Below are 27,994 nucleotides of genomic sequence, written 5' to 3' on the forward strand. Positions count from 1 at the left end.
TAAAGTAATAAAATAAAATAATAAAATAAAATTACACACTTATACAGTTAGTCCAAGAAGAAATTCATTTGTGAATTTTTTTTAAAGTTTGTAACTAAGCGATCATCGGAAAATACTTCGAAAAGCTTATCTTTCATTGGACGGATCATCAGAATGATCCGCCCGCATTTCATAAGTTACGATGGCTGAACTTACTATTCATAACACGAATATTTAAAATATAAAATTTTCGAATTATTATATTATTTCATTAAATAGAATTACATGAATTATTTTTTAATTTAAGTGCTAATGAAACGACAATAAATTAATTAATATAAACGGCGGGAGAAGACGTAAAGACAGCGTCAGGACGCCGCGGAGTGCAAAACGAAAAGTGGACAACGCGGATATTTTCTTAGATTTATAAAATAATGGCGACGATTCGTAAGGAATTTGCATTGGGATCCATCGTCCGAATAAAATGCGAAAACTTTTTGTAAGTATCGACGAATAAACGTAGATATTCAGTGCGATATCATTAACCAACGATGGCGTCCACCATTAGTTTGGATGGCTTCGGTTAGTCTTCCCGCCTTTTTCCCCCAATTACTCCCCTTAATGGCGATGCCCTCGAGCCGGTATGAAACATCGCAATTACTTGTATCTTAATCGAAGAATTATGATTTTTTAATATTTTAAGTCGATTATGCCAAGAGGTGGGTAACTTGACGAGTCCAGGCGGAGAAGTGTTTCTACTCTTCGGCTCAGTTGCAATCGAGCTGGAGTGCTCAAAAATTAACTTCAAAAAAATCCTCTTGGTTGAAGTAATATGATGAGATTTCGTGAATTATTTCTTGTAGTACTTTTCTGCTTTTATTATTTTATAATTTAAAGAAATTAATTTATTGTCATTATTTTTGTTGATTTTTTTAATACAGAACTTACGATTCGGTTGAACTGATACCAGGACCTGGACTGAATCTCATCGTTGGACCAAATGGCACGGGAAAGTCTACTATCGTCTGTCTGATATGTCTTGGACTGGGAGGTAGACCGAATATCATGGGCCGTGCCAGTCGAATATCGGACTATATCAAACACGGAAATGACAAGGCAATGATGGAGATAGAATTGTACGTCATAAAACTGATCTGTAACCAAATTTTTAAGTTAAAACTTTAATTTTATTAAGTAGTTTTTGCATTATAGATACAACAGCAATGGAGATAATTGGATCGTGAACAGAGAAATATTCCCCGATAACACTTCGACTTGGATGTTGAACAAACAGTCGTCGTCTCAGAAAGAGGTAAGATACATTCGAATAAAAACTGAAATAATTAAAACTATAAAAATGAAAAAGTTCATTGTAAAATTCTCAAGATTTTTCTCTTAATATTCTTAGTGAAAATAAATTTTGTTCATTAAATTGATAAAAAAAAAAACTAATTGTTAATGGATTTTGCTATAATTTTACTAATAATTGTAATTTTTAACAGATAGGAAGGCTTACTAACGAACTAAACATTCAGACTGGAAACTTATGCCAGTTCTTACCTCAAGATCGTGTCTGCGAGTTTGCGAGAATGTCGCAGCAGGATCTCTTAATCAATACAGAAAAGGCCGTAAGTTAATACGTAACAGAGGGAAACTAACTTAATCTTTCTTATATCTTGATTTGCACGGATTTTTTCTGCTGTTGAATCTAGGTGGGGACTCCAGAGATGCTTGAATATCACCTGCAGCTGAAAAAACTACAAGCGGAAGTTCGCGACTTACAGAACTCTAATAAAAGTGGGATAAGCCATCTCGAGAAAGAAAGAAAGATACTTATTCATTTCGAGAAACAGCGAGAAAACTTTGAAGAATGTCAGAGATACCTCGAAGAAGTGGCAGTTTTAAAAGAGAAGAGGGCTTGGGTGGTAAGTTTTGAAGAAAATTATTAATCTCCATTGAGGAAAGTTATTCATCTCTGCATCAAAACTGAATATAATACCATTGATTTTTTTAGGAATACAACGAGATTCGTAAGGTTTTCTGTGCTAAGAAACAAGAAAAGAATAAACTCTCAGACAAATTAAAAGCTTTAAGAAATTCCAATCAGTCTTTAGAAAAAAAAGTTCATGAATCAAGAAATAGAGTTTCTACGTTTGATGAGGAACTGAAAGAAATTGTAAGTTTATCATAAAATTATTTAAACTATTACGTGGATGTTTACTTTGGAATAAATATATGATAGGTAAAGACTATAATATTTACAGAGTTTGAAAATAAGGAGTCAAGGTGTGAATGCTACTAATGTTACAAGAGTAATACAATCGTATAAAGATAAGGTAAGAATAAATATTTTGGGAGTTATGCATACATATATAGTAACACGTTATCTTTGCATTATTTATCATTAAATGCAGAAAACTATTTTATTATATTAATTATATAAGCAATTGATTTTATTTTCAAGTGTCAAATGAAATCTTTTACAGCCTGTACTCTTCTAGAAATTTGTCCTAGCACTATTTTATATCACCTGCGCCATTTCAGGTAGTTCGTGCTTTGAAACCCAATAAAAGTAAATTTCTTTCTGTTCTAGCGTTAGTCCCACTGTAGTGCAGGGTCCGCTTTTTGGCATTCCAATCTCCACCTCTTTCGATCCAAGGCATCCTGGAGTGACACCCACTAGCCGCATATCTCCCTTATCCTGTCCATCCAGCGTTTCCTGGGCCTCTCGCGAGGGCGCTGTCCAGCTGGGTTGAGATGGGTGGCCGTTTTTGCAACAGATTGTTCACTGCTTCTGACAACATGGCCATACCAGCATAGGCGGTTCTCACGCATTTTCTCAATAATAGGCGCCACTTCCGTGATCTTGCGGATATGTGTGTTCGCAACATGGTCAAGTCGAGTGAGTCCTAATGACCAGCGAAGCATTTTTATCGCTATTCCATGAAAAGCTTGCTCATGCCTTGCAGTCGCCAGCCAGCACTCTGTCCCATACAACGCGGTCGGACGAGAGTTTTATAGATCTTCGATTTGAGTAGAATGGGCATTTTCCTGTCACAAAGGACTCCAGTGACCTGTCTCCATTTCAACCATGCCGCGTTGACTCGTGCTCGTTCATCAGGGAGGGTGTCTACGTCAGACGTAATCAAGGAGCATAGGTATTTAAACTGGGTGGTTTTTGGGAGTTCTATGCCACTGACATTGATAGTGCCAGGATTTTGCTGCCCACACTCATGGTATTCAATTTTCCCAAGATTCAGTCACAAGCCGTTTGCCTCTAGATGTTCATTCCATTCCTGTGTTTGATGTTGCAAGTTGTCCTGAGTCACTGGTAAGGGCCACAACATCTGCATACAGGAAGGACCATGGGTGGGGCGCTTGTATATCAGCAGTTGCTGTGTCCATACATAAAATAAACAGCAGCAGTGACAGCGCAGATCCCTGGTGAACTCCAACATTAATCGTAAATGATGGTGAAATTCCCGCAGGACATCTGACAGAACTTGTGACATTGTGGTAAAGCATTTGGGTCCACTTCACATAGACTTCAGGGACTTCATGGTTTCGTATTGCATGCCAAATAAGGTAATGTTGGAACCCTATCAAAGGCCTTCTCGAGGTCCAGGAATGCCATATGTATGGTTGTGTTCTTTTCCCAGTGCTTTTCAACAAGCATTTGTGCCGCATAGATTGCATCTGTGGTCCCGCAGCCCCTGACAAAGCCACACTGGTTTGGGGTAATGGACACGATATTGCGGAGGCGATTATCTATGATGCGTTCAAAGATTTTCATTGTGTGACGGATGGATCGATAATTTGCACATTTACTGACATCACCTTTGGCCTTCCAGATTGGCACCACGATGCTTGTCATCCAGGTACTGGAGGCTTTATTTTTAGTTGTAATATGATTGAATAGTTTAGTAAGGGTTTCAGTTCCCTTGTCCCCAAGTAACTTCCAGGCTTCAGCTGAAATGTCGTCTGGACCTGTTGATCTTCCGTTCTTTATCCTTTGGCTGCTTTGACTTCTTGTGTTATGGGCGGTGCGGATCTATGAATAGGCTGTGACTGGGATGGGTGGATGGGGGAACTTCTCATTGCATATGCCTGCAAAATACTCAGACCATCGGTTTAGGATATCTTGCGGGTTTCGCAGGATTTGCTGGTGACTATTTTTGATTTGCCTGACTTGGCCGATGTGCTCAGTTGCCTTGTGGCGTGCTTTTACCAAGCAGTAGATTTGGTTAGTGCCTTCTGGCGTGTCCAACTGAGCATACAACTGCTGGTAGTGACGACCTTTTGCTATGGCCACTGCTTGTTTTGCCGCTGACTTCATGGTTTTGTAGTGTCAGAGATCAGTATCAAGCCATGTTCTTCTCCAGGCCTTGAAGGCAAACTTTTTTGCTTTAATAGCTACTTGAATCTCATCGTTCCACCACCAGGTTTGTTTGTCAATAAATCTGCGTCCTGGTTTGGTCTTTCCTAAGATATCTGCAGCAGCACCCTGGATCTGTTCTACTATTTCACTCCAGAGTGCATCCACAGGCTGGTCAGGATTCACAGCAAAACTGACCAACCTGGCAGTCAATTGTTTATGTTCTCATTTGCTCAATTTTCGCCACTTCAGGTCCGGTTTTCAATTTACCCAATTTTCACCATTCGTTCCGGTTTTACCCAATTTTCACCATTCGTTCAGGTCCGGTTATTTTGGTTTCGCTTTTTGAGGTTGGATGATTCGAAAGTCCAGAATGAGTGAGCGGTGTAGGGACCAATGTTGTCCGATGGGATCACTTCAGCATTTATTGCGAGCTTCAGATCACAGCGTTTGATCAATCAGTAATCGATTTGAGTTGCATGGTCTCCATTGCTGTAAGTGGCTAGGTGTGTGGGCCTCTTTTTGAAGAATGTGTTAGTAATAGCAGTCATGCGCTTCAGCGAAATTCAGGATGAGGCAGCCATCCTCATTTCGTTCGCCAAGTCCGTGACTGCCATGATATTGTGCATATCCCTGCCTAGAGGACCCCACATGTCCATTTAGGTCACCGCCGATTAGGACATAATCTTCTGGAGCAAATGTCTGAAGGTGCCCATCAAGTGTAACCCAAAAATCATCTTTCTTTGCATCAGGGCATCCAGTTTGTGGGGCGTAACATGAGATGACATGCATAATGATCGAGTCGTAGCTGAGCTTGATAGATATTATGCGATCAGAGATTTGATTGACAGCAGTGACTGTCCCGGAATCTCTGGTTGACTGCTATTGCGACTCCATTTCGTTTTGTACTTTGACCATGATAGATTAGCCTGTTTTGTCCTTGAGCAGGTAGCCCTCGTTCATTTCTAGTGTCATCTGGGCGTCGGCGGCATGCGTCGCCTACGGGGTGTGCCCTAGCCCTATTTCGAAATCCGTTTAGTAGCATTCCATAAGATGCGACGAAAGATACTCCAACCGGCTTGTCGCAGAGTCTGTCATTGGAGACCAGAGCCACCGTTAGTCAGGGTTTTCAGACCTTGTTACTAGGAGGCACAACATGGAAAACCCGATAAAAGTAAATACTTATGGTTAATACTTTAGTTATAGATAAAGGATATTCAGACTAAATTGATAAGATTTATAAAGGTATGATTAAAGTATCTCGATCTACTTACAAGGGAACTGTCGGAGTGTCATCTAATAGATTTTAATAAAATTTAGTTAATAATTACGTTAAAAGTATACAAACTCTATGACAAATTTTTAGTATTCACTAAAAGTGTTAATCAGAGTTATTAGCAATCAAATGTCGTACTATTTTATAGTACTTAAACACAAATATGCAAATTTATAGAAGTGAAAGGGTCGCGGAGGAAGACGGCGATATTACATTTAGAATAAATTCTGGAATTTTCGAAAATGGGAGAAGAATTAATAAAATTTAGTTTAATTACGTTAAAAATATACAAACTCTATATTAAATTTGTAATGTTTACTAAAAGTGTTAACACAAATATGCAAATTTTAGTAGTGAAGAGGTCGCGGAGGAAGACGGCGCCATTACATTTATGAATGAATTCTAGTTTTCGAAAATGGGAGAATTAAATGTAAATGTTCAAAACATTATAGCAGAATTTAAAAGTTTATGTGATAATGTTTGGCCTACAGAAAATATTTGTAGGCCTAATATTTCAGACGTTGATAAACAGGTAGCCAAACTGCTTTTTAATGCATTTAGCGATATTTTAAGTAGTTATGTAAGTAGAGATGACGAAGAGTTTTGTCAGATGGAAAATAATAATTTGATTATAGATAGGCCTATTTCAGATAATAAAATAACACGTCTGCTTCTAGAGAAAGAAACTGATAACGCAGACACTGACTGTGAATCGGGATATTCAGATGATGAAAAATTCGATAAGAATATAATCTCAACAAAACGAAAAGAAGAAATTCTTAACTTGCATAAGAAACACCCAAAATGGAAATTACACACATTACAGCGGAAAGGAGCTAAAGAATTAAAACGTTTTAGTGATTTATATAAATGGGAAAAACAATTTAAATCTCGAAAGCATAGAATTGAAACGTTAAAAATCATTAAAGAACATACTAAACAAATGTTTGACGAAGCTCGAGGCAGCTATAAAATTGTTAAAGGAAATCAATTAAAAATATGGGCATTACAGAAATTTCTTCAACTGAATAGTTCAATTAAGTTTACAGCTAGTGATTCTTGGGTTGCAAAATTTAAAAAAGAATATAGATTAGTATCTCGAAAGATTACAAAACTTGTAAATAAAACAGAAATAGTGAACGAAAAGGATATATTAGTAAAAGCTGCGCAATTTCAAACAACAGTAAAAAATTTATTGCCGTCTTATTCACGTAACTTCATATTCAATACGGATCAGTGTGGTTTTTCATACGAAATGATTTCACCAAGAACACTTTCATATAAAGGAGAAAAAAACACTATTGGATTTGCACATTCTCCAAGTAATAAAGTAACGCATTCCTACACTGTTCAATATTTAATTAATGCTAACGGACAAGTTGTAGGTAATGTATTTATTTGCTTACAAGAGGCTCATGGAACCTTTGGACGTAGAGTTCAAGCATCGCTGTTCAATGCCCCAAACGTAACTGTTACAGCTAGCTCATCTGGCAAATTATCTACAGCAATTATTACAAACTATGTAAAAGACGTATTATCTCCAAATATAACAGAAAACTCTTTATTAATAATTGACTCGTGGAGTGGACAAACAAATATTAATATTTATAATACAGTATTTCAAACATCTACAAATCAAAATTCATGCGAAATATTAATTATTCCACCAAAGTGTACGTCTATATGCCAACCTTTAGATGTCGGATTTCATAGACAATTAAAACTTTTAGCTAAAGAAATTTTAAATGCTATACAATTATTCTGTAATGATTCTTCGATGAAATTGTTTTGGACAACTAGAAATGGCATTATAAAATTACATTCGATTCTTCATCATCAATTATCTGCGCCAATATTTAATAATTTGATTAAACATGCATGGTTCGCTTCTGGACTCGTAAATGAAAAGTGTCAATTCTTAAATGTAAAACAAGTTTGTTTTTCTTTTTTAAACACTGACAGTTTAAATTGTGTCGAGAGTAATTGCGAAAATCTTCGATTTGTTAAATGTGCACGATGCCAACAGATTCTTTGTTTATTTTGCTTTGTTGAAAAATATCATGTAAATAGTTGTCCATCTAATAATTTGTGAATATAATAACTTTTAAATATATCTATTAAAATGTATTTATTTATTACGTTTCGATTGTTTTCTTTATATTTATTCTATCAATACTTTTATATTAAATTTCATTGTTAAACTAGTATATATATCTAATCTTTTATAATATTTATTTGAGTTTCCTTATTGAGTTATTGAGTTTCCTATTTGAGTTATTCCTTCTTCTACTCTGTAAATGTAATACAGTGATACCTCTGTTTTCGTAGTGTTTAATACTAAAAAATTAAGGAATTAATATAAAATGAGTATAAAAAACTAATACAATGGTCTCCGAAACAGAATCACCATCTAACTGTTTTTGATTGATCGAAATTAATAATAACTGTTCGGCCTCTTCAATTGTTTGCGGTCTCTGTTTCATTAGCACATTTACGCCTTTCGCTACATTAGCCTCCTTTTTGCTTCCTTTTTCGCCACAACGAAACTTATCGTGGATGATGACTTCCCGAAAAGTACAGTACATGCGACCGATTTCAGCAATTTTAATGCCAGTCACGTATTTTTTAATGATTTCCTTCAACTCGATCGTGTTCCTGGCCTTGTTCGAAGGGCTACTGGCTCTGGAAACTTTCTTTGGTCCCACGATGGAACTAAAAAGAATGGAAGCAATGGAATTGTTTGGCTAGACGCGCGGAGTAATGCTCGTACAGCAAAAAACACCGCCACGAGGACTTGTGAGCAGAAAAATGCGTGGGTCGCTCTTTGTTTTCGCAAAATTAGCAACGAGATCATGTGGCACGCCGACGAAATCCGAGGCAAATTTTTTGCAAAAAATCGACGAAAACCAAAGTCAACGAAAATCGAGGTATTACTGTATCTTCCTCCGCGACCCTTTCACTACTAAAAATTTTCATATTTGTGTTAAACTACTATAAAATAGTACGACATTTGATTGCTATTAATCCTGATTAACACTTTTAGTAAACATTACAAATTTAATATAGAGTTTGTATACTTTTAACGTAATTAAACTAAATTTTATTAATTCTTCTCCCATTTTCGAAAATTCCAGAATTTATTCTAAATGTAATATCGCCGTCTTCCTCCGCGACCCTTTCACTTCTAAAAATTTGCATATTTGTGTTTAAGTACTATAAAATAGTACGACATTTGATTGCTAATAACTCTGATTAACACTTTTAGTGAATACTAGAAATTTGTCATAGAGTTTGTATACTTTTAACGTAATTATTAACTAAATTTTATTAAAATCTATTAGATGACACTCCGACAGTTCCCTTGTTAGACATAAATTGACAGAGTGGTTAAGTTAATGATGCTATTAAAATATTTAACTTAATCTATATTGTAGAATTAGTATAGACCAGCGATTCTCAACCTTCCTAGCTCCGCGACCCCTCAAATAGTAAATATAAATAAAATTAATATTTCGCGATCCTCACTCAAAAAAATAATAACAGTAAGCTTTACTATTACTAATTGAATTTTGACTGTAATTATAAATGTAAACAAATGCAACCATCACATTAATTTCTTTTCTTTACATGTGTACTTATTGTAAGTAAAATGTTTATAAGTTTATAATAAATGATTTTTTCTCATAAAATGATTTCATTATTGTTTCGCAACCCCCTTTAATACCACCGCGAACCCCAGGTTGAGAAACGCTGGTATAGACTGTCCTTCTTTGAGTATTTTAACTCCTCCTGGCTGTTATGTATCGGATGGTGAATGATCGGTTAACCTGTATGTAAGGTGCATTGATGATAATACAATTTTGGTGGTTACAGTGAGAGGGTGGGGAGATAGAGAGGGGGTCATATGTCTATTTCAGGTGGAGTTGGACGTAATGAAAATTTTAGTTACTGGCATTTGCAATATTTTTAAAAACTCATCTCTGCCCTCAAAATTATGCCTTTTGCCTTTTATTATAATTAATAATATAAAAGTTATTATTTTAATAAAATCTCATAAAAACTGAAAATTAGACAACTTTTTCTAGATTGTTTTTTTAGAATTTTTATTCATTATTTTCAAAAACAGACTTTATATTTTTTCTGATCCCTTTTGTTTTCTTTTCGGACAGATAATCGAATGCAACAATGAATTAGCAGCTAAACAACAGGACGAAATGCAAAGATTAGCCAGGTATGATTCAAGAATACGATAAAATTTTATTTATAATACGGTGATATTGAAATAGCACGTTTTCTCGAGTTTGCACATAGTTACTTTCTTTCAAAAGTGAAAAATAATATTGATATTGTTTAAAAATTTCTAAGTTAACATCAAAATCTTTGTTTACATTTCTTTATCCACAAATTATCAAATTAGCATTTCAGGTACAAATGTTAAATATGAGCATTGAACTTAATAATTTTAAATTTAAAGAAGTTTGTAAAAATTAACGACCACTAATCGTTAATGGAGTATTTGATATCGCCAACACGAAAGACGCTTGTGTGTTTGGTAAACTATCCGATTAGCAAGTTGTGTGTGTTAATGAATCTGATGCAATAAACATGTTTAAAAATATGCAAGGTGAAGGTGAAAAAGTACATATTCCAGAATTATAATTTAAATTTACTTATGTATTATTATTTTTGAACAGTGTCATACATAAGACTGCATTTATTTCTAAAAACTTATCACAAGATTCTCGTATCTCCTATAAAATTAATTGTTGTAAATTGTAGGAAGTTTTTAAAATAAAGTTTAATCTAACAAATTAAAAAGATGAAAATAGACAAAAGTTTCAAAAAGATTGAACATAGTGAAAATGAATAATACTGAACAATGAAATTGTAATAAGAATATCTACTGAAAGAATTGCATTTGTAGTATATTGATCTAACAGGATTCACAAATAAAAAATGTTGAATTATATATATTTAAATAGGATACCTGTAATCCACGTGCTCATTTGTAATTATTAACAGTTGCATAAATTGTAAAAAATTATATCATTTGAATGTTTGGGCAGTTTGCTTTCTCTCGCTTGTTGCATGAGATAAAGATAACCTTAGCTAATTAATTTTAAAAATTATTATTAAATAACTCTTCTCTCACTACTCATAATCTAGAATAGTGGTACGCAAACTATCTTTATTTCCGACTTCCCGTTTTGTGAAAAATTTTGTCGCAGTCCCTGGATAGACAGCGGACATTTTTTTAATTGTCAACGTAGTTAAAGATCTGAGATTTGCGCTTATATTTCTGCCTTATTAGAGGTCTGAATAAAACATAATTTTATGAAACAATGGTTTTATTTATGTATTTGGGTATAAATATTTATTTAATAAAAAATTCTTTTAAAATAACTTTACATCATAAGAATTCAATGTGAGGTATGCATTTGCAAAGAGCTCATGATTGCTTCTGTGTTAGGACCTGTATCGAGATCGATATTTTGTTTTAATGGCAACTAATTTTTAAAAGCCGGTTTCACATAAGTGAGTCAATGCAAACTGAATCAAAATATTGATTGTCTTTTTCTTCAAATCGGCATATTTGTTTCCAATCGATAACCAAAATTTTTGGCAAGTCAGAGACTTAAATTGAATGCTGGTCTGATATAGTCTTTTTACTGTGCTGTGACTATACTCTTGCACTGCAAGCTAAATATGCATGTGTCAACATGTGTTTCTGTTGCCACAACGTTATCAGTATTACCTTCTCTGTTCGCCTGCCAGAGTATAGGTATTAGGTACTAATTCAGACAGTTGTTTTCGTAAAAAAAATAAGTTCTATACAGGTAACCCCCGTATAACACGGCACTTCTATAGCACGGATTCACTCTAACGCGGTTCGAGAATTGGGACCATCCCCGTATAACACGGTACTTTTATAGCACGGATTCACTCTGACACGATTCGAGAATTGGGTAAAACCCTCGTACAACATGAAATGTAATAAATTTTTACATACTTAAGTATTGTATATAGTTCACGAAAATAATAATTTTCGTGAACTATTAGCACTTAAGTATGTAAATTTTCTTTTCCCGCCTTCTGTCGATACACATGGTCCTTCTCGATACGGCCGCGTTTCTTTATGCAGCGCTCGAGAAGCGCTTTACAGCGAACACACTGAAACTGGTTTCTAATTGGCCAACACTGCTCGTGACGTCATTTCGCTACACTCTCGCTGCATAAAGAAACGCGGCCTACTTGTTTAAATGTTGCCAGAACTCGACGCTTCTGCTTTTGATGTTACCAGATGTTTTTTCCTTATTCTATACTTGCTTTATTCTTCATAAGTGCTTAGCACCATATAAAGAAATTTATAAAGATCTTTTAACTAAAAGCAAGCAATCTAAAATTACATACTTTTTGCAAAACGTAAAGCATGGATCTGAAGATAATGCAGAAAAATGCTCAGAGGATAAGGATAACTTGCCAAAAAGGAAACGCCCTCGGTTAAAAGTGCTTAGTGATGACGAAGAAAACATCGTTTAATTTATATTAATATGTATCACTTAAGAAAATTTTAATAAAGATATTTATCTTCTATAAGTAACAGATATGTAATATCAATGATGCGGCTTCTTTATATTGTTTAAAATTCAATTTCTTTAAAAAAGATCTTTCTTTCTTAAAAGTAATTGATAAAACTTTACAGTTAAGAACGATAATGTCCCCTAAGGCATTTCATAGGTTAGAAATGCCTTAGGGGACAAAACACAACACCTCGTAACTGAATGTCTAAATGTAAAAAAAGAAATGTAACTCCTGATGAGGGGTGCAAGTTAGATCAAAAGATTGCACCCGAAATGCATAGTAAACTAAAGAATAACGAAGATAATACCCAGTAGTCTTTGTCTCTGATGAAATGCGGTCCAGATAAAATAACAACGGTTGAACTTATCGTTCTTAACTGTGAAGTTTCATCAATTACTTTTAAGAAAGAAAGATCTTTTTTAAAGAAATTGAATTTTAAACAAAAAAAGATATTTATCTTAATTATGAAAATATAATAGCATGTTTTTTAATTTTTGGAACCTAACCCCCCTTTTCGTTCTAGTTCTTTGTTTCGTATAACACGGATTCGCATAACACGGCAATTTTTTGGAACGTAACTCCCGTGTTATACGGGGTTACCTGTATTTATAAATACAGTAGAGCGTCGTTTATCCAAAATCCGATCAACTGAAACGTCGGTTAACCGAAAGCGTTCGAGTCGAACTGTGTCGTGCTGAATCGAACGTTTTTGATACTAGATTAACTTCCAAAATATAATTTTTTGTTTTTATATTTTTCAATATATTTATTTTGTTTGTACAAAATAAAGAAATAATTTTTAACAATACAATAGCTACAATTATTATTTTAAAAAATTTACATTAGGCTAAACATCGACGAAAATTCAACGTGTAGCGATACGCAACGGAAAATAATTTCAACATGGGATAGGTTAATATATTTTTTCATACAGTACATAATCTGTTATCCGAACAACCCCAGTCCCCAATTGATTCGGATAAACGACGCTCTACTGTAATATAATTTCATCTCTCTATTTTACTGGTACCTGATACTTGCTGAAGAAAAGACTTAAATTTTTTATTGTCAAATAAATTTCTTTGAATTTGGCGACCCCGAAAAATTTTCTCGCGACCGACGGGTGGGCACCACTAATCTAGAATTCTAACAATTCTCGTATTTTAAAGACTCCACACGATGAAACAACAATTAGAAGGAATGAAGAACGAATTAGCCTCCGTCATGCAGAACATTCGAGACATCGAGGTATATTGAAATTTTAACAACCGTAAAGTTACCTATTTTTTTTAAACGTCTATTTAATTCAATTAATATCATTTTCTTATTTAATTAAGTCATTACTAAAAGAAGTCAATCTAAAACAACAAAAAGTATCTCAAGAACTGTTGCGGGTACAGAACGAGAAAGACAAGTGTTGGTCCTCGATTCAGAAGAAGGACGGAGAAATTAATAGTTGGTGTTGTTTTATTAAATGGAATTTTAAAGCGAGCGTTCGTAATTTGTGTGTTCTGTGCATATCATTTCTTATTTATTTATTTTTTAGCTTTACAACGAGATCTGCAGAGAAATCAAGACGTGGCTCAAATTAAATTTAACATTCTTCGTCAGAGGCATAACGCCGCCTACGAGGCTTCTCTGTGGCTTTGGAAAAATAAGAACCAATTCAAAAAACCCGTATACGATCCGATAATGACACAGGTGTGAATTATTTCCGTTTTCCAAAATGATATAAAAGGAATAGGTTGCTTTTTATAAAGATTTATTTATTTATTCATAGATTAACGTAATACATCAGCAGAATGCCAAGTACGTCGAAATGCACATTTCATTTAACGATATGACAGCCTTCGTTTTCGAAGATAAGGACGACCTGAAAGTTTTTATGGATATCGTCCGAGACAACCTCAAATATAAGATAAGTGCTGTGCTCGCGCCGTCCGATCCCCTAGAAAGCTTTGTACCTTCCAAACCCATCGAATATTATAGGTAACCGATGTCAAATGTTAAATTTATTTTATGCGATTTTCAAATTAAAAGTCGAGTTACGTAATGAGTTATTATTATTTGTAGAAAATGGGGATTTCATAGTTATTTGAAAGATTTATTCACTGCTCCCAATGCCATCATGAGATACTTGTGCCTGATGTACAAAATTCACGAAATTCCCGTCGGTAATAAATATACTCAGGATAATATAGAACAAGTTTTAAGTGATGTTAAATTTCGCAGATTTTATACAGATGATTATATGGTTAGTTAATTACTTCAGTATAAATAATAAATTTACATTTTCTTATTTTTAAGTAAACATTTTTATGTGGTTGTTTTAGTATTCTATTAAATATTCTCGTTACGATCCAAACGCCAAATCGGTTTTGAGTATGGAAGTCAGGTAAGCGTTAGACATTTTAGCATGTTTAAAAATTGTTTTTGCCGAATTTAATCCACGATAAATAAATAAATAAATTTACCGAAGGAAACCGACTCTGTTGACCGTATCCATCGACATGACTCTGCACCAAGAGTTGACGTCTAAACTTCAGGTAAGGAAATGTAAAAGTAATAATGTTTATTCTTATGATTGATTAATTTACTGTTGATCCTTGATACGTCATCTAATGGGAGAAAACGATACTTTAATAAATTTACGTGGACGTCATCATTATCAATCTTTGAATTATGGCATTTTAAGTATACTATACTGTATAAATAATTTTCATCTTACGTGTTTTCTAAGTAAATTTATGATACATGCTATAAATACTGTATTTATTCTAATAAACAGCACATTTCGTATGTATATGTATGTATTTGATCTTAGAGCTTAAACTAACAAAACACACTACATTTGAAATAGAATTAATAGCCAAGTATAAACTATTTTTATGGTAGATATTGGACTGTTAATTTAGTTATATTATATATCGTTCTGAATGCCTAGTTGAAATGAGGACAGTTAATCTACATGATATATACATTTCAAATTAATGATAATCGGATGAGGATCTAGTAACGGATAACATAGAACCATAGCTTAATTAACTAACCTGTCTGGAATGTGGGATTTGTGAATTTGAATCCTTTTCCAGATCCATGATTTTCTGTACAGTTTTGTAAATACTTAATTAATTAAATTAGTAATTTACTTAGATGGTTATGATGCTCTATCTTATCTTTAAACAGAACTTTCTTACACTCAATCAAAACTTGCTTTTAAAGTATAGTCCAAAAGCAAAAGTTAGCTTAGATTCATTAAACTGAAACGCGAGACACCAGCTACTATGGATTATGGATTATATGTAATCCATAATAACTCATTACACTAATGTTTGAAATCGAATTGCCTATGAAAATTTGAGAATCCAGATTGGATTCGAATCTAGAATAGGAAGGTATTTGTATTAAGGAATTTGTTAAGACCGTGATTGTATAAAAGTTAAAATTTATGTTAGTGCACAATTGATAATAAATCTAGTTTACGAGGTCTGTTCAAAAAATACGCGGACGTCAAAAAACAAAATGTACTTTATGTAGAAGTTACATGTCTGGGTCCCCTTCAAAGTACTCTCCTTTCCAACGCACACACTTATCCCAACGGTGTTTCCACTTGTTGAAACAGTCCTGGTATGCTTCTTTTGTAATGTCCTTCAGCGCCTGCGTCGCATTTGCTTTAATCTCGGGAATCGTCTCAAATCTTCTTCCTTTCAAGGATCTTTTGAGTTTGGGGAACAAGAAAAAGTCACAAGGAGCAAAGTCAGGTGAGTAGGGAGTAGGGGAAGAACAGTGATCGAGTGTTTGGCCAAAAACTCGCGAGTTCTGAGGGCTGAATGGGCTGGAGCGTTGTCGTGATGGAGAAACCAGTCGCCACTCCTCTACATTTCTGGCCTTTTGCGACGGATGGCGTCCCTCAGACGTTTCAGAACTTCAATGTAGTAAGTCTGGTTCATTGTGGAGCCTTGGGGAGGTACTCGTGGTGAACAACACCCTTAGCATTAAAGAAAACTGTCAGCATCACCTTGACATTGGATCGAACTTGGCGATCTTTTTTGAGTCTGGGGGATGTTTCACCCACCCACTGGGACGATTGGACCTTCGTAAACCCATGATTCATACCTGTTATGATCTTCGACAACAAGTTTTCATCTTTTTCAGAACGATCAAGCAGTTCCTGACAAACCTGGACGCGATTGGCTTTTTGGTCGTCTGTCATCAGGTGTGGCACAAATTTCGCAGCTACGCGGTGCATCTTCAATTTTTCGGTCAAAATTTCGTAACAAGATCCAACTGATATCCCACACTCTTCAGCACGCTCCCTGATGGTCAGACGTCGATTTGCCCGCACCACAGTGATTTTGTCGATGTGTGGGTCGTCAGTTGACGTGGAACGCTCATCTTCTTCAATCGACTGCTGTCGACCATCTTTAAAATGTTCATGCCATTTGAAACATTCCGCACGCTTCATAGCAACATTACCGTAAGCCGTGTTGAGCATAGCAAATGTTTCAGTTGCAGATTTTCCAAGTTTAACACAAAATTTCACAGCAAGTCGTTGCTCCTTCAGGTCATTCATTCTGAAATCCGACAAACGAAAAAATCGCACTTCACTAAACACTGCGTAGCTAATCAACAAATAAAGATATCTGTAATCGCGAAACGGCTTTATCACGAGACGATCCGTACAAACCTAGCGACGCTAAGCTGATTCCCCTGGAACCAACTGAAGCCGCGCAATTCAAACAGTTCGCGTATTTTTTGAACAGACCAGCGGCGTAGTGTGGGTGTCAGCCGCCCGGGACGGAGGAAAATTTCGCCGCCCCCTTATTTAGATATTTTTACAAGATATTATTATTTATTGTGAAATTTTGCCGCCCCCTATAAGTGCCGCCCGGGGCGGGCCGCCCCTGCCGCCCCCACTACGCTACGCCACTGAAACAGACCTCGTATTTATCCATAACTCAAATTATTTAAATATATTTTAGATGAAGCAACAACAAATCGAGCAAGATAACATTGTTTTTAATAAATTACATCAAGAACTACAGCAGCTCTACGTAGAACAGGATAAATTACGAAAGGAGAAGGTAAAGTTTATTGTTAAGGATTAATTTAAAATTTTTAATATTGTTAATATATATATATATATAATTTTTATATTATTGTAATAAATAGAAAGAATTAATAGTCGAAAGAGACAAAACGAAAACTTTAATGACGAAAATTAACGAGAAAACGGAGCGTATTCAACACAGCGAGAGAGCTGCGATCAACATCGAAGAGGAGACGGCAAAAGCTGCCAGCCAGACATTAACTATTAACAATGAGAGATGTGCCGCTCTTCAAGATTTAAATGGTCATTCAAAGGTACGTTAATTTTAAACTACTAAAGACTAGTCAAGCTTATCTGATAGCACGCTCCATAAAAGAGAATCAAATATTTTTAAAAATAAATTTATAATAATAACTAGCAGTATCCGCCACACGTTGCTGTGGCTCAAAATGTATCTATTATAAATGTATAACACTTTCCCGCGGGAGAAATTTCGAAAAATCCCTTCTAAGTGTACTGTACATTCTCTTGACGTACTCTAAACGCAATGAAAAACGCAAAAAACCGCAGCTAAAATAGTATAATAGAAGTTGAGTTCTTCACTGTAAGCCTTAATCCTTTCCCTCTCCCGCGCGGGAGGGGGAATTTCAATATCTATATTATATAAAAACGCGCGTATTCGAATGCAACGTTGTGTCAAAATTTCAAAACAATCGGTGAAGAACTTTCGGAGATTAGCTATTAGGAACAAACGAACATTACATTTTTATTTATATAGAATATTATTATTATATTAAATTTATTATAAAATTTAATTTAATACAGTATACTATCCGAGTAGAGTACAGTAATACCTTGGCTTTCGTTGATTGCCTCGGATTTTGTCGGCGTGCTCAAGTGACCTCGCTGTTAATTTTGCGAAAACAAAAAGCGACCCACGCGTTTTCCGGCGCAGTGTGGCGTTATTTCTCGTTCTGTGAACATTACCCCGCGACGGCCCACCACTGGCCAACGGTTCCGTTCCCTGAACACTGGCACCCGATTGCAGAGACAACGTTTAGAGGCCGACGACGGTTTACAGTTCGGGTAGACCGCGGTTCAGATAAATGTCATTGCAGAGACGGCGTTTCTCGCTTGCCACAATGTAGACAGCGATTACAAACAAGTTATTTGACCTACTTTCTAGATTCACTCGACAGCAGGATTAGAGGGCTACCACTCGAATTAAAAAATTCGAGTGATAGTTTTATTGGTGGAAAAGTTTAGATAAAAATGGATATCGTTCCTTCGATAAATGTTGTAAACGGTACGAATCGACAAAATTATTCATTAATTAATTGCTTGGAGCAAAAATAACAAAATTAAATCCTTTAAATTTGTTTTAAATGTGCCAATTTCGATATTTAAATGGGCGAAGACTTAAAATTACAATTAATTTAAATTAGATGCATTTATTTAAAATTCGAGTATCGTGTCGATTATAAAACGTTAATGCATTTCGGGGTCATTGTAGTTAATCCCTTAGTCAGAACGTACTGTTAAACAAACGAGACAATTTTAATAATTACCGAAATATTTTTATAGAAATAAAAAATTTAAAATTATTCATTTCGACAGTTACGAAGGGAGACAGTAATACGATGTCGAAATAATTCCTTAAAAATCTATTCCGAAGACGAATTTCGAATTCGGTATAAATTTTCTAAATATGGATTTGTTCGTATTTTAAACCGTATTGGCGACGAAATTAAATATCGAAATGGAAAAGGGTTATCATTAACTGCCGAACAATGGTTGTTGACGGCTTTAAGAATTTATTTCCGGAAGCTTTCGGAATATAGCTGGCGATCATTTCTGACGTCACAAACGAATAACCCGATTGGCCGAACGACTCCTAAAACGGGAGTAATGGCCAAGAAAGTAAGAGCCAATGTTTTGCCGAAGATCATGTAGAGGGCGTTCAGAAATAGACGCTCGTCATCTTTGCGACGCATTTTAAACCGCGGTTCAGCCAACCAACATCTATAGGCCGTTTTGTTGTTAAATGTCGTTTAACGTAAACTCTGTCTCTGCAATCGGCTGTGGGAGTTTGGTCGTGGGTTCGCGCTTCGCCAGGGCGGGCTGGCCTTGTGAAGTTTTCTGGGTTTCTCCACGTCTTTAACGCCTGAATAGGGACCAGTCCTTAAACAGATTTCCCGGAAGGAATTATTTCCCTCGATACGACCATAATAAACGCATGCAACTACTATTACATGACAATTACGTCACACTTTACCACGGGCGATATAGGCTAGAACCTCATGTCCAACTAGCTTCTACAAGACAAGACATTACCCCGCGTGTCTAGCCGAACAATTCCATTGCTTTCATCTTAATGCTAATTATCTTATGTTTAATCTTAATGCTTTTATCTTTATGCTAATTAGTCTTTTATGTTAATTTCTTATTGCTTTTAGCATTTAGCGCTCTATTAATTCTCTATAAAATGTGTTTTTGGTATGTATTTTGGAGTGTCTAGAACGAATTAATTGGATTTACATTGATTTATATGGAAATAATTGCCTCGGTTTTCGTCGGTTTCGGATTTCACCGATTGTTTTCGGACGGATTATCGACGAAGACCGAGGTATCACTGTAGTTTTTACTATAGCTTACAGTGACCGTAAACGAAAATGTTCAGTTCCCTTTTGCGCATGCACGAGGACATGCGCAATGAAGGGATTGAACGGAACGTAACACTTAGGTAACTCAAAGCCAAACGTTGGAAATTTTTAGCCGACCGAGTTTAGGCCTAACTGCTAAGCCTAGCGTTTGAAATTTCTTGTTGATCGAGTTTAGGCTTAAGTTATAAGACTAATTTTCAACGTTTGAATCGAATGGATCGACGGACCATAACACTTAGGTAACAAAAGTGAAGTCATTGTGCATGCGCGTGGAAATAGACAAACGGACAAAAGTCCTAACATAAGCACTTCACACCGTGAAGCGTGCTAAAAATAGCTATATATTTGTATACATAATTGGAAAGTTTTTCTTATTTAGCAGTTGTTTGTTTTGTGAAATTTCAGCAATACGCCAAATTGGTCATGAATAAAATTCGCGTTAGTCTCCATTACGATCAGACTCTTGCTGATAAACTGAAAGCAGAAAGAGAATTGCACGAAGCCAACCAGAATTTACAGAGTTTGGAGGTTAGCTGTCACGATGCTATTTATGTAACAATATATAGCATGCTTTAACTTTTGTATGCCACGTAATTTTTATAGGAAGAGTTTGAAGTCACAAAAAAAGCCGTTATGGAAATAAGAAACAGTGCAGAACATCTCTTAAAAAAGGCGAGAGAGATCACCGGCGTCGATGGCAACGGAGAACTGCCAGAAAAATGTAAAAAAGTAAGCGAAATATATGATAATTCCCAACGATTTTAATTAAAGTATAACATTAAAATTGCTCACTATCTCTTACTATTCTGTTTCTATATTGTCTACTTGGACCTTGTTTATTAATAGGACTTTGGTGTAATTTCTGATTAGCAAAGAAAGGAAAGCTTAGTCAAAAGTCAAAATAAAATATCGTTATTTTCACCTGGTCCAAATAGACAATATAGAAACAAAAAAGTAAAACAGTAAGGACATAGAGGTAAAAGAATCCATACTTACTCTCTCATTTAGCTCTTTAATTGTCTGCCGAAAACATTAGACGAAATAGACGATCAAATTCACGAGAAACAAGCCAAGGCCGATTGCATTTTCGAGAAAGACGGAAACGTAATATATTTTTCCGTAATTTTTGTCTTTTTTTATTGTTAATTAATTAATCTCTGTATGACGCGAAACTTTTCCGTGTAGATCGTTCGTCAATATCAGCAGAAACTCAACTACGTCCATCAACTGGAGAAGGACGTGACCGAAAAACAAAACAAACTAGATAAGCTGAAGGAGAAAATAGAAGAAATTAAGAAATGTTGGCTTCCTCATTTGGAAGGTTTGATAAGTACAATAAACAATAACTTCAGTCGTTTCATGTCCATGATGCATTACGCGGGCGAAATTAGTCTGAACAAGGGCGAAAACCAGGTAAACGAGCATTCGTTTATTAAATCACGTCGAGAATTACCGAGTTAATGGCCAGCAGTATATAAGTAACAATATTTTTAAAAATTTAACTACTTTTTCATAAGTATTTAATCTCTATTTAAATCCGTATTTTAAATTTCAATTATCTTACAACAGTATAAATGACAATTTTAGAACTTTAATTACAATAATTATATATAAATGTATATAAGAAAGTTTTCTTTTCTCTAATATATTCGTTAATATTTATATCGCAAATGAATTTTAAAGGACGATTTCGAAAAGTACGGGATATGCATCAAGGTGAAATACCGAGAGAGCGAACGGTTAAAAGAACTGACGCCGTATCAGCAGAGCGGAGGCGAACGCAGCGTGGCCACCGTACTGTACAGTCTAGGCCACTGACGTTGACGCCAGGTAGATCGATTGCGCAGCTCAGGCAGTTGATCGCTTAATATGCCTGGACGTCCTATCTGTTAGCATAGGCGTTTCAGGTGGACTGACCCGATTTCCGCCATAATAGGGGTGAGGAAATCGAGCTGGAGGGACTTACCTGTGCAGTCAAGCGTGCTACAGGTTGACAAGACTAATCGCTCATCGCTTGCCTAGCACTGGGATCGAGGCATCGGTCGTTTGTTTTTTTTTAATTGTAAATTTCCGTCACTGATCATCAGAAATATAATTTTAGCTGTTATTTTCATACGTTTCTTTCCTTATAACGTTTTATTCGCGTTTATTTTCCTGTAATTTGAGACGATACAGCTTTAAAATAAACAGATCAGGTCTCACTTGCCAATAGACTATCTCAACTTTCACAGATTGTCGTCGGTTCCTTTGTAATCGGAGAGGAAAAGATCGTGTGTCCGTGTTAAGTGTTTATTGCTTTTGCGGTAATCTGAGTAGAGCTGGAGAGGTCACTTAATAAACCGCCAAGTGTTTTATTATCCTTTAAACAACTCCTCCCCATTTGTTATTTTTAGTAATCAGAGAAGGGTAGATCGTGGGTCAAGGTCGGTGAAAGTTTATTGCTTTAGCAACAGGGTGTCATATGAGCTGCCACCCACTCCCCACTCTTAATGACAACAACGCGCTAAGTGTATTATTACTATGTAAACAAAAACTCCTTTTCCTGTCAGAAGTGGGTCAGATGTCAAGGCTACTGTTTAATTGTATTGAACAGAATGCTGTCCATGATATTTACGAATCATTTTGTCAGAACTGTTTACTTTTAATACCTTTCTTGTAATTTATTTCCGTTTCGGTTATAAAATTGTTTTTATCATATTTTAAATCTGCGCGTTTTATAATACGCTTGTATAAAGTAACGAATTAAAATTGAAATGCACATTTCATTGTTTCATAAAATATTTATTGATTATACAGAGTTGAAGTTTGCAAAAATGTTTCCATATCTCTACATCTTCGTTATTACATATATATGAATAAAATATATTGCCATTTTATAAACAGATCTTATTGAATTCAATTTGTTTTATTTTCTTGCATTTATATTCGTATTGTATTCGAATTCGCCATTTTATAATTTGTAAATATGCACGTATCACATTATATTTCATTCGTTTAATTCTATACTACTTATGTAAAAACTATTTTTATATCATTTAATTTCCTTTTATATGTTTTAATTAGTTTTTTAAGCTAATGCGACCTAATCTACGAATGGCAGCTTCCCACGCATCACATAGAATTCTACGGGGAAGCCATCATTGCAGGCGTAAAGTTGCCTCTGTAAAGTTGTTTATCTGGGTAACATACCGATCAGGAATCCTTTTCGACATTTTAAAAGAAAATAAATATACACACTTGTTTAAATTTTTAATGAATACTTTTTTATTTTAACAAAGCTATACATTTTTCTGAGCACGATTTCGATAGAAGCCTTCTAATGAAGAAGTTAACATATTGGAAACAATCTGAAGATGTTTTGAACTACAATGACAATATTTATTCTAAATGGCATAATTGAGAGCGATACATCGCATTATCGTCATCATCAATTTTCGGGTTCTGAGTTGACTCGACAAACACACGATTTGTAATGCTACGAATGTCAAACCAGGTAATGAAACTTTTATTCTTACAATTCGGTTGATGAATATCGAACATTGTCCTTTCTCTACAACTGATCTAGTCTGCCGTTACCTGGATATAGAAAAGAAATTAATTGGAGAGCAACGACAGGAAATTGGGACTCATGTGTTGCTTCGAAGACCCACTCTTTAAGATTCCAATTTGTTTTTCTAAGTAAACAGGTTCAACTATAAAGGTGACATGCTTTTGTTTTTTTCCACATCTACGTTTCTTTCCTAATCGCTTTTTCTTTCTGAATTTTATTTCCCCTCCCCTTTTCGCAAACACACCACTGTATTGCTTACTGATTAAGTTTTGAAAGTTGACAGACAAAACACGAAGTTTATTGGTTTGTTATTATCCAATAAAACATTGGAAAATTTCCTTGAACATGATTTGTTAAATGGTTTTAGCCACACCTTCTTCTAATTGCTTGATTGGTCATTATTGTTGGTCACACCCTGCATAAAGCGTATTGGCCGTAAATCATTACCGACCTATATCAGAATCGCCAATCAGAGGTCACAAATATATGTAAGCGACCAATCTGCCAGCAATGCACATTAATATCAAGTAACAGTTATAATAACTATTATAACATTTAATTCTGCAACGATTTTATGACTTCTTTGCAAAACAATCAGATTAGAAATGAGTAAATACATTTATTAACTCTAGTTACAAACAACTCGTTAACAAAACTCGCTCTTAATTACGCCATTTAGAATAAATATTGTCATTGTAGTTCAAAACATCTTCAGATTGTTTCCAATATGTTAACTTCTTCATTAGAAGGCTTCTATCGAAATCGTGCTCAGAAAAATGTATAGCTTTGTTAAAATAAAAAAGTATTCATTAAAAATTTAAACAAGTGTGTATATTTATTTTCTTTTAAAATGTCGAAAAGGATTCCTGATCGGTATGTTACCCAGATAAACAACTTTACAGAGGCAACTTTACGCCTGCAATGATGGCTTCCCCGTAGAATTCTATGTGATGCGTGGGAAGCTGCCATTCGTAGATTAGGTCGCATTAGCTTAAAAAACTAATTAAAACATATAAAAGGAAATTAAATGATATAAAAATAGTTTTTACATAAGTAGTATAGAATTAAACGAATGAAATATAATGTGATACGTGCATATTTACAAATTATAAAATGGCGAATTCGAATACAATACGAATATAAATGCAAGAAAATAAAACAAATTGAATTCAATAAGATCTGTTTATAAAATGGCAATATATTTTATTCATATATATGTAATAACGAAGATGTAGAGATATGGAAACATTTTTGCAAACTTCAACTCTGTATAATCAATAAATATTTTATGAAACAATGAAATGTGCATTTCAATTTTAATTCGTTACTTTATACAAGCGTATTATAAAACGCGCAGATTTAAAATATGATAAAAACAATTTTATAACCGAAACGGAAATAAATTACAAGAAAGGTATTAAAAGTAAACAGTTCTGACAAAATGATTCGTAAATATCATGGACAGCATTCTGTTCAATACAATTAAACAGTAGCCTTGACATCTGACCCACTTCTGACAGGAAAAGGAGTTTTTGTTTACATAGTAATAATACACTTAGCGCGTTGTTGTCATTAAGAGTGGGGAGTGGGTGGCAGCTCATATGACACCCTGTTGCTAAAGCAATAAACTTTCACCGACCTTGACCCACGATCTACCCTTCTCTGATTACTAAAAATAACAAATGGGGAGGAGTTGTTTAAAGGATAATAAAACACTTGGCGGTTTATTAAGTGACCTCTCCAGCTCTACTCAGATTACCGCAAAAGCAATAAACACTTAACACGGACACACGATCTTTTCCTCTCCGATTACAAAGGAACCGACGACAATCTGTGAAAGTTGAGATAGTCTATTGGCAAGTGAGACCTGATCTGTTTATTTTAAAGCTGTATCGTCTCAAATTACAGGAAAATAAACGCGAATAAAACGTTATAAGGAAAGAAACGTATGAAAATAACAGCTAAAATTATATTTCTGATGATCAGTGACGGAAATTTACAATTAAAAAAAAACAAACGACCGATGCCTCGATCCCAGTGCTAGGCAAGCGATGAGCGATTAGTCTTGTCAACCTGTAGCACGCTTGACTGCACAGGTAAGTCCCTCCAGCTCGATTTCCTCACCCCTATTATGGCGGAAATCGGGTCAGTCCACCTGAAACGCCTATGCTAACAGATAGGACGTCCAGGCATATTAAGCGATCAACTGCCTGAGCTGCGCAATCGATCTACCTGGCGTCAACGTCAGTGGCCTAGACTGTACATGATATCCCTACAGGAGCTGACCAAGGTGCCGTTTCGGTGCGTGGACGAAATCAACCAGGTGGGAACAGTTTGTTTTGTGACCAAATCGTATTAATTTGCCAAAAAAATTTTTAAAAACTCATTCGTTCGTTCAGGGTATGGATTCCACTAATGAGAGGAAGGTTTACGAACTCGTGGTGAAAACCGCCTGCCAGGAAAACAGTTCTCAGTATTTCCTTTTAACGCCCAAGGTAATTATTTGTTAGTATAAAATACGGTTAGAATGTGCCATTAATTTTAACTGCGTGCAAGGTTAGAATTTAAGTGTTTTTAAAATTATATATCGAACGGAAAGCAATTTTTTATGGTTCCAATTATTATTTGTTATTTCGACAAAACGAAAAGCGTTTTTTAACTTAACGATATCTTCTAATTTAATTACCGGTACCAATAAACACCATTACTAAACCTTTAATTCCGGTAACATATAGCATTTAATACAATATCGAACTAACGCTTTCGATCTTACTCAAGGTCTGCTTCATATTTGAGGATCCTGCATAATCGCGGGATCCTCAATTAATAAGTACATATAAGCATCCTTATATTTATATATTGAATTTGCGTAAATGCCACCATTAGGTTTAATTTTGATTTATGTTCCAAATTTTAAAATTTTGATGCATTTAAAAACTTTCGATTCCAAGCATTCTATTTTTGGAATACAATTTATTTAAGAACCTGAAGCAGACCTTGAGTAAGGTCGAAAGCGTTAGTTCGATATTGTATTAAATGCTATGTTACCGGAAATAACGGTTTAGTAATAGTTTTTATTAATAGAAGTATGTATGAAGCACCCGTTATAAAAGACGCAATCAAATCTTATAATAACCATCGTTATTTAATCCTTCTAAATGTGAAAAGTACGAAACAATGACTCGCCGCTCGTCAAATTATTTTACGAATATGTATTATGTCACTTCTGATATTACGTACCTACTTTTTTTGTTACGTTAAATATATTTTACGAAAATGTTTATCGTCTTAAATGCTCCGGTCGTTGTCAACTTGGGTGTGCAGTGCCTATTTCATTTACGTAAGCTACCTTTTCTTTCTACAAAACATCAAAGATTTTTATTTATTCTTGCGTCCCACAATATAATTTTTTATTTAATTTGTTCGATCCATTTTAAGTAATTACAAATCTAACTGGCACGCAATTATATTTAGTCCCTTCTACATTCGTAACGGAACTCTGATTGTTAAAATCTGTTCTACTCATCTCGATTTGTGACGTTGCGTGTTGTATTTATAAATTAGTAGAAACTGCCAAACGAGCCCAGTTTGTCAGAAACTAAATTCATTTTACATATTTCGAATTAAACTGAAATTTATAAAGCAAAAACATCATTGCTTAGTATTAATTACATTATACGTAACTTTGAATTGATTTCAAAAATTTGCAATATTTATCTTCATAGAAATCTCATACAATGATATAAATACAGGGGGTGTTTCTGAAATAGATGGAGAAACTTTGCGAATGATTCCTCGCAGGAAAAGAAAGGCATAGGCCTATAAACATATGTTTCGAGATGAGAGGATTTTGATACCTCAAACATCTTTTGATAGCATTAGGTGCGAGACAGGTTTTATTACGTAACTCGACTAAAGTGATCCTTTCCAGTTAACATTAGTGAGCTGGAGGGGATCACTTCATTCATTTGACTTTACCTGATTAGATCTAAAAAGTTTGTTAAATTATCAATGAATTTGGTGACTTGTTGGTGACTAATGCCACACATTTAGCATTGAACATGTAGAGGAAAGGATATTTTTCTGTACATAGTAGCTATTGATGTGATAAAACAGTTTTATATGCTTAGTTGGGCCGTGTGTTTGCTTTCTGTATCTATTGCATGCTATTGTTATTCAATAATCTGAAGTTCAATCTTTTAATTGTATGCGTTAAAAGACATGAACCAATAACCCGAAGTTCTTTCCTTAAATGATTCTTCATGTATTATAATTAATAGAAAAAAATAATAAATAAAAACAATTTATTTCCACCCCTCTTTTTTGCCATTTTGCAGCTGTTACCAGACTTGGAATATTCAGAAAACATGACAGTACTTCTGATTCACAATGGACCGAATCTTATCAGTCACAAGAAGTGGAACATGCAAGCGTTTATTAAAAGACGACAAAGATTGGCAACTTAAAATACCGTTAACATTTCTCTATACCTTTAAACCAGGCAATTTTCGGGAAGGAA

At 34.9% G+C, this 27,994-nt stretch overlaps 1 protein-coding gene and 1 long non-coding RNA gene across 2 annotated transcripts; both read left to right on the forward strand.

The window, feature by feature from the left end:
• Positions 1 to 408: 408 nt before the first annotated feature.
• LOC136985310 (structural maintenance of chromosomes protein 5-like) lies at positions 409 to 27,941 on the forward strand. Its single transcript, XM_067282561.1, has 21 exons — positions 409 to 478; positions 921 to 1,115; positions 1,192 to 1,291; positions 1,482 to 1,607; positions 1,692 to 1,748; positions 13,550 to 13,667; positions 13,759 to 13,913; positions 13,993 to 14,201; positions 14,286 to 14,466; positions 14,546 to 14,607; positions 14,692 to 14,758; positions 17,195 to 17,296; positions 17,385 to 17,576; positions 20,331 to 20,453; positions 20,529 to 20,654; positions 20,934 to 21,029; positions 21,111 to 21,338; positions 21,609 to 21,724; positions 25,732 to 25,798; positions 25,875 to 25,970; positions 27,813 to 27,941. Exons 1-21 carry the CDS (start codon positions 414 to 416, stop codon positions 27,939 to 27,941), a joined length of 2,610 nt encoding a protein of 869 aa, XP_067138662.1. The 5' UTR covers positions 409 to 413.
• LOC136985330 (uncharacterized) lies at positions 2,255 to 13,460 on the forward strand. The gene is made up of 3 exons (XR_010882324.1): positions 2,255 to 2,315; positions 9,800 to 9,861; positions 13,382 to 13,460. It is a non-coding gene; the product is annotated as an uncharacterized lncRNA (long non-coding RNA).
• Positions 27,942 to 27,994: the final 53 nt, after the last annotated feature.

This window comes from Centruroides vittatus, unplaced genomic scaffold (assembly GCF_030686945.1).
Source record: "Centruroides vittatus isolate TY-2023 unplaced genomic scaffold, ASM3068694v2 contig_958, whole genome shotgun sequence".
Lineage (NCBI taxonomy): Eukaryota > Metazoa > Arthropoda > Arachnida > Scorpiones > Buthidae > Centruroides > Centruroides vittatus.

What these genes read in the sequence shown, in the direction of transcription:
- LOC136985310 (XM_067282561.1), top strand. Translation starts at nt 414, where the DNA reads ATGGCGACGATTCGTAAGGAATTTGCATTGGGATCCATCGTCCGAATA. An exon ending in TTTATACAGATGATTATATG is followed by an intron (nt 14,467 to 14,545) that starts GTTAGTTAATTA and finishes TGGTTGTTTTAG; the next exon opens with TATTCTATTAAATATTCTCG. An exon ending in GTTTTGAGTATGGAAGTCAG is followed by an intron (nt 14,608 to 14,691) that starts GTAAGCGTTAGA and finishes AATTTACCGAAG; the next exon opens with GAAACCGACTCTGTTGACCG.